Raw genomic sequence first — 16,888 nt, forward strand, 5'->3', positions numbered from 1 at the left:
GAGGAGGTTGCTGTTCCCTCAGGGAATAGGGAGGAGGGGGTGGATGGGATGGCAATGAGGTCACTGTTCCCTCAGGGAGCAGGATGAGGGGCCAGTTCTGCTCAGTATTTTTATTGATGACATGGATGAGGGGATTGAGTCTTTCATCAGTAAATTTGTGGATGATGCTAAGCTGGGATCGTGTGTCCATCTGTTGGAGGGTTCTGCAGAGAGACTTGGAACAGTTGGAAGGATGGGCAGAGTCTAACACGATGAAGTTTAATAAATCCAAGTGCCCAGTCCTGCATTTTGGCCACAATAACCCCTGCAATGTTGTGGGCTGGGGACAGTGTGGCTGGACAGTGCCCAGGCAGAAAGGGACCTGGGGGTAATGGTCGACAGCTGGCTGGACATGAGCCAGCAGAGTGCCCTGGTGGCCAGGAAGGCCAATGACTCCTGGCCTGGATCAGGAATGGTGTGGCCAGCAGGAGCAGGGAGGTCACTCTGCCCCTGTCCCCATCCCTGGTGAGGGCACACCTGGAGTGCTGTGTGCAGTTCTGGCCCCTCAGTTTGGGAAGGACATTGAGAGGCTGAAGTGCATCCAGAGGAGGCAACGAGGCTGGAGAGGGGCTGGGAACACAAACCCTGTGAGGAACCACTGAGGGAGCTGGGGGTGCTCAGCCTGGAGAAAAGGAGACTCAGGGGTGACCATATCTCTGTATAACTCCTGAAAGGTGCCTGTGCTCACGTGGCATTGGGCTCTTTCACCAGGCAGTACTGACAGAACCAGAGCACACCGCCTCAAGCTGCACCAAGGGGAATATAGGTTGGATATTAGGAAAAAGTTTTTCACAGAAAGAGTGATAAAGTTCTGGAATGGCTGCCCAGGGAGGTGGTGGAGTCACCATTAACACAGTGTTTAACAAAGCCTGGATGTGGCACTGGGTGCCAGGGTTTAGTTGAGGTGTTGGGGCTGGGTTGGACTCTATGGGTCTTGAAGGTCTCTTCCAACCTGGTCATTCTGTGAATTCTGTGAAAGGAATGAGGAGTTGTCTTTACAAACAAACTGCGGGCCTGATGGTAGACAAGGCCAGATACTGAGAGGTGAAAGAAGCAATGGGGGGAAAACATAAATTTCACTATTGACAGAGACTGTTACTCATTCAAGCCTGTGCTAAACCTCTGGATTTAGAGAAAAAGAACACAAGGAAAAAAACAAAAAAGGGGGGGCTGCACATTAGAAAGGTGTCTATATTAAGTGATTCGGGAAATCTGTACTTCTCAAGTACCTCAGCCAACGGGGCAAAAGAGAGAGAAACACAGCCTGGAAATTAGGATAAAAAGGAGGCTGCATCCTTTAACAATTTGAGACACCCCATGGGAAATGCCCATGACCTCTCTCTTATTTGAATACAGTTACAGGACCCCTCTTTCGACATAAACCTTTGGTGTTTGTGGATTAATTTTCCTGCCAGGACGAACGGGACAGCGATGAGGTCGCTATTCCCTGAAGGAGCAGGATGAGGGGATTGACGGGACAGTGAGTAGCTTGCCATTCCCTCATGGAAAGAGATGGTGGCTGAATGGGACGGGGAAGTCGCCGCTGTTCCTTCAAGGATGGATGAGGGATGCAGAAGACTGCGAGGAGCTCGCTGTTCCCTCATGGAGTGGGATGATGGATGAATGGGACGGGGATGAGCTCGCTGATCCCTCATGGAGCGGAGATGAGGGATGAACGGCACAGCTCGCAGCTCGCTGTTCCCTCAGAGAGTGGGATGAGGGACGAACGAGACGGCGATGAGCTCGCTATTCCCTCATGGAGCGGGATGAGGGATGAATGGGACGGCGAGCAGCCCTCTGTTCCCTCATGGAGCGGGATGAGGGATGAATGGGACGAGGATTAGCTCGTTGTTCCGTCATGGAGCGGGATGAGGGACGCACGGTTCTCTCACGGATGGGACGAGAGGGGCAGCTCGGGCCCGTCCCCCTGGCGGGGCGGCGCCGCTGCGGCCGCGCCCCAGCCCGTGACGCGCGTCCGCCGGGAAGCGCTTCCTGCCCGTCACTTCCCCCGCTGCCGCCACCGCCGCTCCCGCCGGGCCGCCGGACTCGTGCCCCTGCCCAGGCCCCTGCTCCTGCCGCCGCCATGGCCATGAGGCAGACCCCGCTCACCTGCTCCGGCCACACGCGGCCCGTGGTGGACCTGGCCTTCAGCGGCGTCACCCCCTACGGATATTTCCTCATCAGCGCCTGCAAGGGTGAGCGGGACGGGCCGCTTTGTTCGGGATCTCCCGCCCCGGGGGTGGGCGCGGGGCAGCCCCGCCGCTCGTAGGCCGCGCATCGCCGAGCCGAGGGGTGGCGGTGGGGCGGGAGGGGGCTCGGGGGCTGTCCTGGCCACTCGGGGCGGTGACACCGCCTCGGTGTGCTCTGGAATGGCGAAGGGAGCGGACAGCCGGTTCTCTCTCCGGGTGCTTCATTGCCGGGTTAGCCCGGGGGTGCCGGAGCCCGCATGCGCCCGGTCGGGATCCCGGCTGCTGGAGGGGTGGGAGGTCTCCAGAATGGTTTGTTTGTAAAAGTTCCTGTTTCCATCGGCTGTGGATTTAAAGCGAGCTCCGGTTTGAGCAGGGCAGCTGCCTTGCCCTGCTGGACACGGCATGGTGAGAACTCTGTGCTCACTGTGGGAATAGCGTTTTATCCTAGTGCATGTATATTTTAATCTCTTGCGTGCATAGGTTTTAAAGGGCATTCCTTTTCTGCCTTAAAGTGCTTCCAGTTCAGCTCTACATCTTGTGTGAACAACTATTTGATAGCCTTCCAGAAAAAACTGATGATAGGAAAGGCTTTCTATTACTACTTCATTTTTGTATCACTGTATGTTGTAATCATATCTCACTGCTTGTTTCTGCATACTGATGACTTCATAATTAATATTGTTCCAGTGTAAAAAAATGAGCAAACCAAATCTGTCCTGCTTGAAGAAAACTTTAGTAAAAATAAAACTTAAATGAAATGTTCCTTTCTACCATCTTAACACAACGTTACAGTCTTTTACCAGAAAACTTTTATCTCATTTGCAGTAGCATTTGAATGTTGGTACAGTTTAGATGCATGCAGCAAGTACAGCTGCACATCTAAACTCATCTAAATGCTGAACTCCTCTGCAAAGTGTGGCTTTGTAAAGTATGGGGTATTTCCATGTGCTGGTGCAAGGGAATATTTTTTCTTCTAAAAAACTGCTGCCTTCTTTTACCATGTTACCTGACTACTGGTTTTGTTTCTGTGAAGATGGCAAGCCCATGCTGCGCCAGGGGGACACAGGAGACTGGATTGGCACATTTCTGGGTCACAAAGGGGCTGTTTGGGGTGCCACCCTGAACACAGATGCCACTAAAGCAGCTACAGCAGCAGCAGATTTCACAGCGTAAGTGATGCACTGTTTTCTTGATCTGTGTTTTGATTTTTGTTCTGTAGCTCTTTGGTGACAGCAATCTGTATTAAATTACTGATTCATTTGTTTCCCTTTAGTAACTGTTAGCTTATTTTTGGCCAGCCAAATTAAAACCTAGATTTTTACATTCTGGAAAGTAGCTGCAGTTAATTGTGTCATGCTGAACAACTATGATTACTTCTTGATGTGCTTAATTATACTGGTTTACTCAACTTTTCTGTGCAGCTCTAATCTCTGGCACTGTAGTTATAGAAGAGCTGAAAGAGGGATTTTTAGTTTTCATCTGGCAGTCAACCTCTTTTTATTACATGAAACTTCTAGTGAATTAATTCTTCCATGTTTTATGTTGTTTGTGCTGTTTACAGTATTAATGAATATTTTGCAAGTTGAATCTTGTCAGTAGAGGGCAAATTCTGTTAATGAAGTTGCAGATAGGAGCCACTTTTGTCTTCAAACTAAAATGTTAATTGGTTTTCATGGTCCTGAAGAAGAGCATAAAAAAGATCTCGTATAAATATAAAAAAATATTCTTAATGAATAACTAGGTTATAACTTATAAGAATGTAGCACTTAGGATAAAATGATGTGATGGCATCAGGAAAGATTGCTTACAAATTCATCTGACTGTCCAGGTTGATATGTGCTGGTGCTTCTAAAATATGAATATTTCCTCTTGTTGTTTAGCAAAGTGTGGGATGCTGTGTCAGGCGATGAACTAATCACACTGGCTCACAAACACATTGTCAAAAGTGTGGATTTTACACAGGTATGAGAAACCTTTATACCTTATTCACCAGGGAAATAAGCTCTTGAGTATGTTTTGCTATTAGTTACTTTTTTTGCTTTTTTTGTTGTAAATCTTAACAGGTAAATAATGTAAAATACCACTGCCCGTTTTTAGGATTGTAGGGTTAATGTAACAAGTGTGTTAGAGGCTGTCTGAGAGAAAAAGCTGTGATTTTAACTCACAGGCAAAGGCTGTATTTTGATTCAAAGTAGAGTTGACTCTCTATAACTTCTGTTTCAGGATAGCAATTATCTGTTAACAGGTGGACAAGATAAGCTCTTGCGTATCTATGACTTGAGCAAGCCAGAAGCAGGTGAGTGTGCTTTTAAAACTGACTCTTGGGGGCTTTTTTGAGTTAAATAAAACTTCTGAAATTAAGGGGCTGCTTTCTGTTATGAATCACTAAGAACAATGTTGAGGGTTGTTTTACAAATGTAATGTTTATGAGCTTTTGGTATATAAGGGTCCCAGAATTGCTTGGGTTGGAGATCACCTGGTTCCAAACCCTCTTCTATGGACTGATTAAAGCCCCATCCAATCTGGTCTTGCACACTTCCAGGAATGAGACATCAAGCAAGACATGTTTCAGTTCAGTGCAGACACGCTAGAAATTGATCTAATTAATTAGAATTTAGTCCTCTGAGAGAAAAAAACCAACTCAATATTTAAGAGGGTTTGAATTCATGTTGATACTGACCTGTTGATGGTTGATAGGAAGCCAGAGAACATTGATATTCACCTAGTGAAATTTTTAAAAGCTAGGCAATCAGATACCCAGTTTGCATTTATCCTGTTCCTGGAATAAGATCTCCAAATAAAGTCCTAAGTGCTTCCATCTACAGTCTCTAGTAGAGGGAAATCTGTGTAGCTTAAGGAAGCCCCCACACTGCTGCACGATGTTATTTCATTTTATTCCATGTATTAAAATACTCTGCTTTCTTTTAAGAACCTGATGTTGTCAGTGGACATACTTCTGGCATTAAAAAGGCCTTGTGGAGCAGTGATGACAAACAGATTCTTTCAGCTGATGATAAAACTGTCCGGTAAGAAAAAGTAACTTTGAGCTTTCTGTATTGTCCTGCTCTATGTGAGGATGAAGTTATGTTATTTTGGAAAAGGATATGAGTAACACAAATTACCTGATTCTAGATTATTCTAGCTGCATGCCTGATACAGCTCTGTTGTGCTGTCAGAGATCATTTTGGTAATAGTTCTCATTTCCCCATAAATGTGTGCTCCTCACAGATGTGTTCTCCTTGATAAGAAGAGGTGAGAACTGCATAAAATCAATTTATGCCTTTTGTAATCCTGAAGAAGATGAATTTATAGATGAGGTCTCTTGCATGCACACTGTCCTGAGCTGCTTAGTCTTCTTCAGTTTCCTAGTGTTAAAGATAAGCAAGAGCCTAGTCCTGTTTGTTTTCCTCCAAATTGTAAGAATAGAAATGCAGCAGTCAGCTAATGAATAAAGATTTTTGTGTGTCACAGCAGCACGATTTAATTTCTGCTTAGATATTTCTTGCACTGCTAGATATAAAACTTTATTATCCTCAATGAACCTCTGTAAACTGGGATTAATGCCTCTTTGTCTTTTGAAGTAAAAAGACGGAATAGAATCTTCAAGCCTTGCTTCAAGGTCTGTTGCTTAAAAGACTTAAATCAAGATTTTTAATCTCCAGGAGAAACACTGAGTAGTTAAATGATGTGTATATAACATTTAATGTTGTGGCATTAAGCTGCAAAGGTAAAAGTATTTTAAAAAAGGGAATGTGTCTTAAGCCTTGCCTAGGTGAGAATGCAGATAAAGCCACTGAGAATCTGAAGAAGCCTGATGCAGGTCTTGCCATGGATGTGAGGTGGAAATTGTTTGATTTGCAGAAGTTTGAGTCTTTTTTTCCCTTTTTGTTTCCTTTTTAGCCTCTGGGACCGGAGTACCATGACTGAGGTGAAATCACTAAACGTGGCAATGTCAGTGAGCAGCATGGAGTATGTTCCAGAAGGACAGATACTGGTGATAACCTATGGGAAGACTATTGCTTTTCATAGTGCAGAAACGTGAGTCCACAGCTCCCAGGTTTCACAGGTGGAGTCATGGGCTTCTTGTGGGTAAAACTGGTTGTACAAGGCCAGAGTCACCAAGATGTCAAAACTGGCATCTCTATGATGTTTCAAGAAAGGAAGTTACATGCTTAAACATATTACAGAAAGTAGTTCTGTATGTGTGAACTTTTGTTTTGCTTAATCTAAACTCATTTCTAACTTGACAAGCATGATTTGCAAGTACCAAAACTTGTTTCAGAAACTCTGTGGGGCTGTATTTTATATCTGGGAAAAGTAGTTGAGATTAGTAGAATCCAGTTTCTTTGCTCTCAGGATTTTGTGGGTTTTTTTTTTTTTTTTACTGTGAACTTTGTTAACAAACTTTTCTCCCTCAGTCTAGAGCAGATTAAATCATTTGAAGCACCTGCTACAATCAATTCTGCATCTCTTCACCCTGCGAAAGAATGTTTGGTTGCAGGTGGTGAAGATTTTAAACTCTATAAATATGACTATAATACAGGAGAAGAATTAGGTATGTTTGTCTCCTATAATCATAAAGGAGTTCTGAAATAGGTATTAATAAAATAATGACCAGTAAATGAAACTGTTGTACTCAAATGAGGTCTTAGCATAGCCTGCTGTGCTAAGGAGGATGATAAAAAGGTATATAATCAGTTAAACATTTTTTGCTATCTCAGTATACCTAATATTCTAGAACTAATTAAAATACCCATTCAACAATTCTGCACCTATTTAAAAAAATCCTCATTTTGTATTGCTATAATAGCTGTATGCTAAGTTTTCATACTGTTCATTAGATATGTCAGTTACAAGATTTTATGAAAAATATGATGTGTTGGCCAAATTTGTTTCTAAAAAAGCACATTTTCTTACTGATCTAGTCCTCATTTAAAATTGTTTGTGAAAGGAGTGGTTAAAGGAACAGAGCATGTTTACCCTGCGCTGCTGGCTTGCTGTGCAGTTTTGTCTAGAATAACTAAGCGCCTTTTTCCTTGCAGTTAATGAAACATTAATATCTTATTTATTAAATGCCTAAAGTAGCCATTGCTGACACACCCATTCATGGAAACTCTGTTTTGTATCAGAAACTGATCAGTTTGTACTTAAATTTCAGTTGTTGGCTGAAAGTTGAAATTGACGGTGTTGACATGTTCCCTTCAGAATCTTACAAAGGGCACTTTGGTCCCATTCACTGCGTGAGATTTAGCCCTGATGGAGAGTTATATGCAAGTGGCTCTGAGGATGGAACACTAAGGCTGTGGCAGACAACAGTAGGGAAAACCTATGGCCTTTGGAAGTGTGTAGTTCCTGGTAAGTGTGTGCTGGGTCCTGGGGAAACTTGGCAACTTTGTGTGCACTTTTGAAGTGATGTCTATCATTAGTGGTGAACACTGAGTTTCATACAGTAACTCCTCTCTTCTGAGGGTTTCTGATCTACTCATATTTGTTAGATTGAAGGATGTACTTCTGTAGCTGTCATGTAAGCAGTTAACATCACACCCATAAGGTTTTTGAATATAGACACTTTGTGGGTATTTAAACCAAGAGCCTGATGTATTTTTGTGTTAAAGAGTGAGAAATATGTGATACCACTTCTGTAATTCTGAAAGAGGGACTCTCTAGAAGTGTGCATGGTAGTTTTAATTTATATTGTACTCTGGTTCTTTCAGCTTGGGGAGAGGAAGGCAATAACTACATGTGGATATTCATTAATAGAATTGCTTGGTCAAGTGTTTCTCCTCAACACTGAATTACATAGAAATGACTTTTTATTAATTAAGGTTTGTGGGTGAAACTGAAGGTATTGACTGTTTGTTTTTCTGCTCTTTCCCTACAGAAGAGGAGAATGCAGAAGCAGCAAAAGCAAGGACTACCCTTCCAGGAACTGCAGAGGAGGAAATAGGTAATGACCTGAACTGTCAGCTTCAACTACTTCAGTGTTAAAAGATAGTCAAGATGATAGCATTCCTTAGTATGAAAGAAGTACTTTCCCTCAAGTGCTTTCTGGTATATTTCTAAAGATCTTTGAATGCATTTGCCTGACATTGATTATGTGGTAAGTGTCAGACTGGAGCTGTGCAGGCAGAACAGATGGGGTAGAACAGCTGGGTCAGGTTGAATGGGAAAACAAACTGAACTGGTCTCTTTAAGCAATCCTTGCAACATTTCTTCGGTTTCTATATCTAAAGTGAAATTAAATAACACCCTTTTTATTTAGTTGCAGAAGAGATTGCCTCTGAAAACTCAGATACAGTGTACAGCTCAACTCCTGAAGTGAAAGCCTGATTACTGCAGCTGTTATGTGACACGTGGACATGCGAGACTAAATCAAGTGAGCAGTGACAGACAGCAGCCTTCCAGAGTGCGCTCCCTCCGTGGGGCAAAGATGGGCAGTAATTGATGAGAATGCAGTGGAACTGGCTAGGTGTTGTCTGTAAGAGAACTCAGCATCCAAATAAAAACCCAAAAGACAAGTAGTAGAGTTCTGCTGGCTTTTTGGCATAACTGCCTACTGTCTTTTCAAAGAAGTGTGCAAGCCAAGATCCAGTCTCTCCAATCTCAATTAGACTCATTGTAGTGTGTTTTCATTATTACAAAGAAGAGATACAATGGCTTTTACCTTTTTTTTTTCTTGGAAGTTGGAAAAATTGGCTCTAGTTGAAAAGAAGGGATTATGTACTTAAAAGTATTTGGTTCGGGTTTTGTTTCATTGTATGCTGCTTCTGAATGTTTAACTGTTTTCAGTTGTCTAAATAAAAAGCCTCTCCAAACTCGTACATTACTTTTGAGCGTTGGGTTCATGAAATGGAAAAGCAACTGCATTAATCACGTAATCCTTGGCATCTTGGGTTTGTACTATACAGAGAGAAAGCAAAAGAATGTTTTAGTGTTGGTACAGAGGGTGGCAAGTTCTTTGATCTGTAAGCTTTGTATCTTTTTTATTCTTTCAAGTTTGAATGTAAACATGAGTCTCTAAAAAGAAAAACAGTGAAAATTCCTAAATTAAACGTGCTGCCTGAAGTATTTGGTTGTACATGAAATATCAGAGGCTGGCTGCAAATCTGTGTAAAGCTTGGGTTTAGTCCTCCAGACTGGATAAAAAAGTTACTCTTTCAAGGTTACAAATCATATTTTCTTCATTAAAGAAAATAATTGCCATTCTTCCACTTGTCATTTCCTTTAATGTTATGCTGAAAGCTTTACATAATGCATTCTGTATGGTAAGGGGTATATTTATTCACACACCTTTTTATTTTTTCATATTCATACTTGTCCTTACTGTCCTGTTTTTGCAGACTATACCTATTTGCAATTACCTATTTGAATTTTGTTCTAAAAACAAGCAACTCTGATTTACAGCTAAATGGTTCAGTCTTGCTAATTCCACTAAGACTTATGAGGGCTCCATGTCTAGTATTTGAGCATAAAAATTTTAATTTAGAAATTGGATGTGTTTAAAATACGGGATTTTGAACACCTTGCTCCATGTTGGAACTTCTTGCATGCTGTGGGTTTTATTCCATATTTGCAGTAGATTCTATAGCATTTCATAGAGAGGTCTGGAATAGAATCTCAGAACCATTTAACTGAGGAAGAAAACCTTACTTCAAGTTCAGCTGTGAACCTAGTTGTTCCCAAGTTCACCAGAAAACCGTGTCCCTTATTCTGCATTTATGGCTTACTCTGGGATGCATAAAAACTAAACAGATAATAGTTATAGAAACCTAATACTTAGTAATGGCTACTAAAATACTGGAAAATTGAAAAAAACCCAACAAAACTAAATTACTAGTATGAGCAAGTGTTTGAAAAATCACCAGTAAGGGTACCAGCAAAACCCAGATTTAATATTAAGTGACAGGACAACAAAGTTTGTTGGCAAGATTCACTCTGCTACTTACAGGACAGTTAAGGTATGCCAAGGAAAAACAAGCAACAACAAAACCAAACAAAATCCAGGCAATCAAAACAGAAATTAACCGAGTACTGTTTAGAGGGATGTGTCTGTGTTCATTGGCAAAAGGATAGTAAGGGTGAGGATAAAAGAAATAAGCTTTTAGGCTTTACCAGCACTCAACAGTAGTGTTAACGTCTATCTTAAACCTAACAATTTAGGGGAGGAGCAGCACTTAACATAAGCCACCTAACTTAGAAATTTACTGTAACAATTTAACAGAGGAATAATACTTAACAGCATTTAACCTAATTTAGGACTTAACTTTACTCACAAGCCTAATTTACTTAGACATCTAAGGCAACATTATTTCATCCCAGACACAGTTAGAAAGCGTGAAAGTGTGGGAACAGGGACGTTGTGCTGTTAGGGCTAGAAAAATAATTTCCAAGGCTGTTCCTAAAGAAAACAAGAGCTCCCTAGACAGCAGCAGTTCCTGGAAGCAGACAGTGTTTCTGATGAGCTCAAGAGGAGCTGAGCTCAGTGCTGTTTGTCAAGGCCAAGGCATCACAAGTATTTCTTAGATGACAGTGTGGCCTGGAAAAGGGGGAGGAGGAGGAGGATGCAACGCCACAAGTACTTGAAAGCTTGTAATTTTTGGACTGTTTAAATACACAGTGCAAATGGTATCTATACATCTAGAGTGACTGTTGTCTTTTAAACCTTTGCTTCTCAAAGCACACATGCAGTTTTGGTATGAGAAAAGCAAAAAAGTGTTCTCATGTTTCATAGCTATGGCCCTTTCCTGCTTTACCCGATGCCGTTGTGAGTTTGAGGTTTCTTTAAGTTGGAAACTGTTTAATCTAAACGACCATATTAACAATGTACAATATAAACAATGTATTTTTCATGAAACTTTGTGGATTTTTTCCAGATCTGGAAAAAAAATGTAAAGGCCATGAAGTTTTCAGTGGCTTTGTTACCAGAATTTCATTCTGCAGGTACCACTACAAGTTTTACAGGTTGGCATGTTTATTAAACCCGTGTGTATGTGCGGCAGCAGCTCCTCCTTGAATCAACACGAAGACAGTGGACAGTGCCTTGACTCATCCCCAACAGCAGGTTCAGCCTTTCCAAAGGAGCGGAATATCCCCGTTCCTGCTGAGGAAAGGAACACGCCCGCAGCAGGGCCGAGGTGCGGCCGAGCCGGCCCGGCTCCGCCGCTTCCTGCCCGAGCGGGGCGGGCCCTCAGCCGGAGCTCCGGGGGCGGAGAGCGGGGCCATGGCCGGCCGGAACCCGGGCACCGAGCTGGGTAAGGGAGCGGCGGGGCCGGGGATCCCCGGGGGGCGCTGCGGGGCCCCGGGACCGGCGAGGCTGTGCCGGGCCGTGCCGGGCCACGGCTCCCCGCGCCCGGCCGAGCCTCCCCCGGGCGGTTGCGGGACCGCGTTCCTCTGAAAAGCCGAAATAGGAACAGCGCTGGGGTTCTGTGCGTGTTCTGACACATCCCGTGACGAGTAACCGGGAAGAGGCTTTGAGACTGCGGGTTAAACACGAGTTCTGTGTCACACACGGCTTTGGCTTCAGGGTTCCGAGTAGGGTCAGAGGTTGTAGGACAGCTCTGAGCCCTGGTCTTGTCCCTGCAGGGTCAGAGGCTGTAGGACAGCTCTGCAGTCCTGGTTCTGTCACAAAGCTGGACCTGCAGGGTCAGAGGCTGTAGGACAGCTCTGCAGTCCTGGTCCTGTCCCTGCAGGGTCAGAGGTTGTAGGACAGCTCTGAGCCTTGGTCCTGTCACAAAGCTGGACCTGGTTCTCTCTTGCATGCTGTTCTGGTTCTCACAGGGTTCTTCCTCCCCTCTTTCTCACCGAAATTAAAACCACTGAATTTGGGCTCTGATTTGCAAACTCGAGGCTCCACCTCTTCTGATCGTTCTTGTTGCTTGCTCTCTGGGGAGTGGTAAGGATTTTCCAGGTGTTTGCAGCTGGTCTCTGGGCCTGAAAGGTGGCTGTGCCTGAGATAAGGCAGAGAAAGACTTTCTCTGCCTTTTCCTGGCTGGAGCTGCCTTTCTCCTCATTGCTGGGGAAGGGGAAGGTGCTACAGCTTCCTCAGCAAAACCCAGCTGCAGCAGTGGAATGAATTGAAGCGGTGAGACTTCCTCCAAGATGTGATAATTTGGTCATGATGTGAGTAGGTGGACAATGAAATAGAGGAGACACAGGGGTGGCCTCATGGAAGAGGGGGAGCAAAGGCCAGCTGGTGTGGAACAGGCAGGTCTCAAAGCTGGCATGAGCAGAGTTCAGGAGATTGTGGCGTCACGTGCCTGTTACGACAACAAGCACAGGCACTTTTAAATTATTAGCCTGTGGATGGACAAGTGAGAGCTGTGTTTCCATTCACTGAAGTTGTGGAAATGTTGCAGCTTTCAAAAGTGAGCTGTGTAATTGCTCTCAGATGTCCTCATTCAGGGGCTGCTTGTAGGTACAGGTGAGTTTCAACTGCAGCCATCGGAAGAGCTGAAACAAACATTAATAACATAGTTGACAAAACATCAGTGTTAGGAAAAACAGCTAGCACAAAACTCTGCAAATACACTCCAGTTACTTTAAACTAGGAGTGTGTCATGCTTTTTCTTATAAATTCAAGCTTAAAATTAGTTGATGTGTGGGGAATCCAGAAGCTTGAGGGTGAAGTCAGCTCAGTTCTGATACTTGCTGCCATCCCTTCCCAGGGATCTTTGTTTAAACCAGTTGTGGTCAAAACGAGCTGGGTTAGATGTTCAGGGCAGGTGGAGGAAAGGCAATGGTGTGGCTGTCACCTTGTTTAAGTGGCAGCTTCTAGCCTCTGCCTTATGCTGGCTGCTTTAAAGAGAGAACTGCACCTGCCTGCCGTTTGCTCTCCTACTAAATACATATCTGAAATACAGCAGCATACTAAATTCAGCACTTAACATATCTTAGTGCTGTGCCTTAGCTGGTAGCAGTACTCAGAAAGAACAGGGTAAACCCTTACCTTTATCTTTCACGGTTGCTAGCAATACTCACTGCTTTTGTCACTTTAGCTTTTGAAGTTTTTACAAACCTGTGCCAGCAGCTTTAATTCAGGTGATTTGCCCTGTTTCCCACACAGCTTTGTGCAAAATTAGAGTTTTCTAACAGGGACATCTAGTGGTAAAATGTATTTTACTTAAAAATATATTGTTTGTGTCCATTTCTGTTTGTGTGCTTGCTACGTAATGTTGGTATCAAAGCAGGAGGTGTCTGATGTTTCCATTAGAGAGGGTCTGTTTGTTTATCACTGACAAGCCAAACTCTTCACAAATCATGGCATGTAGTGCTCTCCTGTGTGATTTTTTAAAAAATAAATACATTTTTGTAAAATGCCTTGATTCTTCCCTCCTTATCTCCTTTCCTCGTACCCATCACTGTGCCTTAGTAGAAGAAGAACTAAAGAACAGGTGTATGTTCCACAGATGAAAAGACCCTGATGTGCACAGTCAGAGGCTCACCAGCCTCATACACTGATACATTTGCTATCCAAGAGTGGTGCAAAGAAGCTGGACAAAGAGTTTTACAAGTTTTCCATTCCACAAGGACTGTTTGCACAGCTTGTGTGCTGGGGTTCACCACGATGCCTGCAGGGATGGGAATGAATCTGCCTCTCCTGCTCTGCTCTGCAGGGCCCTGGGTTATAACAGCCCAGATGTTTACTGTTTTGTCATGCTTCAGAAGAGTATCAGCTGCAACTTTTAATGTCACTTCACAATGAAATATTGGAACGTATCAGTGAGTATCTGTTTTGGAAGGGAAGCTGCTTTGGTTTAACTGTGGGGTGCAGACACCTGGGGACACAGGGACCATCCCCTCTGCCCAGCACTTGGAATGTACATGGAATATTTGGTCCAGTTTCTCTTTCCTGTGGCATTCACATTCTCTGAAAAAATCCCTTCACCCAGGATTTTTCTCCTGAGAAGCTGAGAAGCCTCAGAGAAAAGGAAAACAAATTCTTATTTGTTTCTCCTGTGTTGTGCTCATGTGGAATGTGTTTGGAGATTGTTTACCCACAGGTGATCGTTTCATTGGATTCTGCTGTGAGTTGTTTTCACTCTTTGGCCAATCAGGGCCAAGCTGTGTCGGGACTCTGGAGAGAGTCATGAGTTTTCATTATTATCTTTTTAGCATTCATTAAGTATCCTTTCTGTATTCTTTAGTATAGTATTCTTTAATATAGTATAGTATTATAAAATAATAAATCAGCCTTCTGAGAACATGGAGTCAGATGCATCATTCCTGCCTTCGTTGAGGCATTCCCAGCAAATACAATACTTTCCAACAGGAAAGAGAGATTGATAAAACTGTCACAGCTTCAGCTGAGGCACAGCACAATGGGGCTGGGGCTGGAGTGCTTGCTCTGTGAGGAAAGGCTGAAATATTTCCTGGTTTAGCCCAGGAAAATGAGGGAGAGGAGTTCATACTGGCTATGAGGGAAAACTTGGGGCAGAACAGTCAGGTGCTGGGACAGGTTGGGCTCAGAGAGGCTGTACAATCTCCATCCTTGGGACTCTCAAAACCCACCTGAATAAAGCTCTTAGCAGCCTGGTCTGACCTCAGAACTCATGCTGCATTGCACAGGAGGTTGGATAATTGATCTTTGAAGGTCTTCCAAATTATTCTACAATTATATGCTTTATTACCTCTGTGTGTCTATGTATGTCTGAATATATATATATATATACACACATTTCTGTATGTATTCTGAGCAATGAGTCATTAATTACAGTTGTTTTGCAATGTTCTTAGATTCTTAAAAAACCCCATTATCTATCTGTGTTGCTCTGACCCTCTAGCTGAAGGGCCAAAAATACATTAATTATGTTTCAATTTATATATTTTTAATTATAGCTGGTATTTCTGAGCCATCTACATGTGAGAGCTAGCTTGTTGGTAAGTGGCATTTAGATAATGAAGTGTTACATCCCTTTTCAAAACAGCATAATTCTGTTCTAATATATTAATAGCTGGTTTTAGTCTGTACTGTGGCTCTGGTTCTTCACTGTTCTAACACCTTTTGAATCTGGTTGGTAATTTTAATCAAATGTGAAAGACAAGTAGATTGTCTTGAAAATAAGGCGCTGGGTGGAGTGACCAAATCAGTTCTTTTGTTGAGGGAAAAGCAGGTACAGATCAGAAATTACATGACTTTTCATTGCTACTGTTTTATTTTGGCCTTTATGGCAGTAAAGGAGTCCTGTTTTACTCATGGGTGTAAGGGAACAACAGGGGACTTGGGCCTGCAGGAAACCAGGTCCTGATGTTCTGTCTCTCACTTCCTGAGAAGTTGGTGGTTCCCGAAGTGCTTTGGAGGAGGACACCATGATCCATTTTGTGTGATCCGTGGACAGCCCTGTGTGATTTCACCGATGGCACAAGGCAGAAGAGCTGATTTCTAGTTCAGGGCTCATGCTTTGAGTATCTGGATGCTGATAACTTGGAGACTGAACTTCTGTCATATAAAAGAAAGGCTCACATGAAATTGAGGATCTCTTGGTCCATATCAAGTGTCACTCTGGAAAAATAATATTAACTTCTGTCTTGACAAAGCTGAAAACCCCCAAATCTCTAAACATCTTACATGGTAAGACAGCTGTAACAAGACCTGATCCCCAAAGCCTTTTCTCCCCTTTCAGTGGCTTTGCTCAGCTCTGTGTGGCCAGCTGGGGTCAGCCTGCATCCAGCTGAGCTCCTCCCTTCTCCAGGGAAGGTTCAGGACACAGTTTGAGTCTCTCCTCCCGAAATAACAGCTTTCATCACTTCCCTTCCCCGTTTGATGGTGTGCTCATGGTAAGAGCAGGAGCACACATGCTGTCTCTGGCACACAAAATGAAATAACCACTTGAGGGGGGCAGCTCCTTTTGGGAACAGTGCTGCCTTAAAATGCTTGTGAAACTATTGCCTCAGGCATTCTTGAGCTTTCTGTTTCACCATCTGAAGGGATGCCATCAACACGTTTTTTTTAAAGCTTCTCTAAAGCTTAGTCTGTTTTATGAGGAATGTGTTAGGAAGCTTAGATATTTATGTAATTATCCTAATGAAGTGGTTTTATTTATTGTTTTCTGAGGAAATGCTCGGTATTTTTGGATTCGTGTTCTTCAAAGAGAGGAGATGAATTTCCTGTTAAGGAATTGAATATGATTTTTTCAGATGTCTTCAGAGAAAAAAGTGAACTAGAAGAGTGATTACAGAATATTGGCTAATTAGCTGTAGTGTAACTGCTTTAATTACTTTTATCCCTGAAGCCACATGACTGTGCAGATGACTAGCAGATGACTTATTTAAAAAAAAAAAAAAGACATGTTCACACTGCAAGGTTAATGAGCCTAATTAAATATAGTTTTCCTTAGCCAGATACTAAATCATAAAGCTTGGGGGAGTGAGGGAGGGGGAGAATCCAAAGGCAGTCAGTTCTATTTCAAAAAATGGTTTTATTCTGATATTTAATGAAAAAAAGAGAAAAGCTGGAATTATGAGGGATTTTTCTGAATAAAGGCGCTTAGATCTAAAGATTTGATGAGACCTCACATGGCAAAATTTGAAAGTCTATTTAGAGACAATTATGCTGAGACATATTTGTTTTCACTTACCCATTGCTTTAATTAATGTAGGAATGGGCTTGAATAAAAGGTCTGTGTTATATGGAAGTCTCCATCTGCTGCTGCACATTACCAGAA

At 43.0% G+C, this 16,888-nt stretch overlaps 2 protein-coding genes across 2 annotated transcripts in view; both read left to right on the top strand.

Moving 5' to 3' along the window:
* The first annotated feature begins 2,045 nt into the window (after nt 1-2,045).
* STRAP (serine/threonine kinase receptor associated protein) lies at nt 2,046-9,434 on the top strand. Its single transcript, XM_036401397.2, has 10 exons — nt 2,046-2,234; nt 3,262-3,397; nt 4,109-4,190; nt 4,452-4,524; nt 5,158-5,254; nt 6,129-6,266; nt 6,647-6,783; nt 7,434-7,583; nt 8,110-8,175; nt 8,491-9,434. The coding sequence occupies exons 1-10, from the start codon at nt 2,123-2,125 to the stop codon at nt 8,556-8,558; spliced, it is 1,059 nt and encodes a 352-aa protein (XP_036257290.1). The 5' UTR covers nt 2,046-2,122; the 3' UTR covers nt 8,559-9,434.
* A 2,002-nt stretch (nt 9,435-11,436) lies between these two features.
* The window catches only part of DERA (deoxyribose-phosphate aldolase), a 47,789-nt gene continuing 42,337 nt past the window's right edge, over nt 11,437-16,888 (top strand). Inside the window, exon 1 of the mRNA XM_036401610.2 lies at nt 11,437-11,479. Coding sequence (XP_036257503.1) covers nt 11,449-11,479 — 31 coding nt within the window. The 5' untranslated portion in view covers nt 11,437-11,448. The remainder of the gene's footprint in view (nt 11,480-16,888) is intronic.

This window comes from Molothrus ater, chromosome 5 (genome assembly GCF_012460135.2).
Source record: "Molothrus ater isolate BHLD 08-10-18 breed brown headed cowbird chromosome 5, BPBGC_Mater_1.1, whole genome shotgun sequence".
NCBI lineage: Eukaryota > Metazoa > Chordata > Aves > Passeriformes > Icteridae > Molothrus > Molothrus ater.

Excerpts from the sequence above, each read along its gene's own strand:
- STRAP (XM_036401397.2), top strand. The coding sequence starts at position 2,123 with ATGGCCATGAGGCAGACCCCGCTCACCTGCTCCGGCCACACGCGGCCC. Across the intron at positions 4,191-4,451 it reads AAAGTGTGGATTTTACACAG|GATAGCAATTATCTGTTAAC; the intron begins GTATGAGAAACC and ends CTTCTGTTTCAG. Across the intron at positions 8,176-8,490 it reads AACTGCAGAGGAGGAAATAG|TTGCAGAAGAGATTGCCTCT; the intron begins GTAATGACCTGA and ends CTTTTTATTTAG.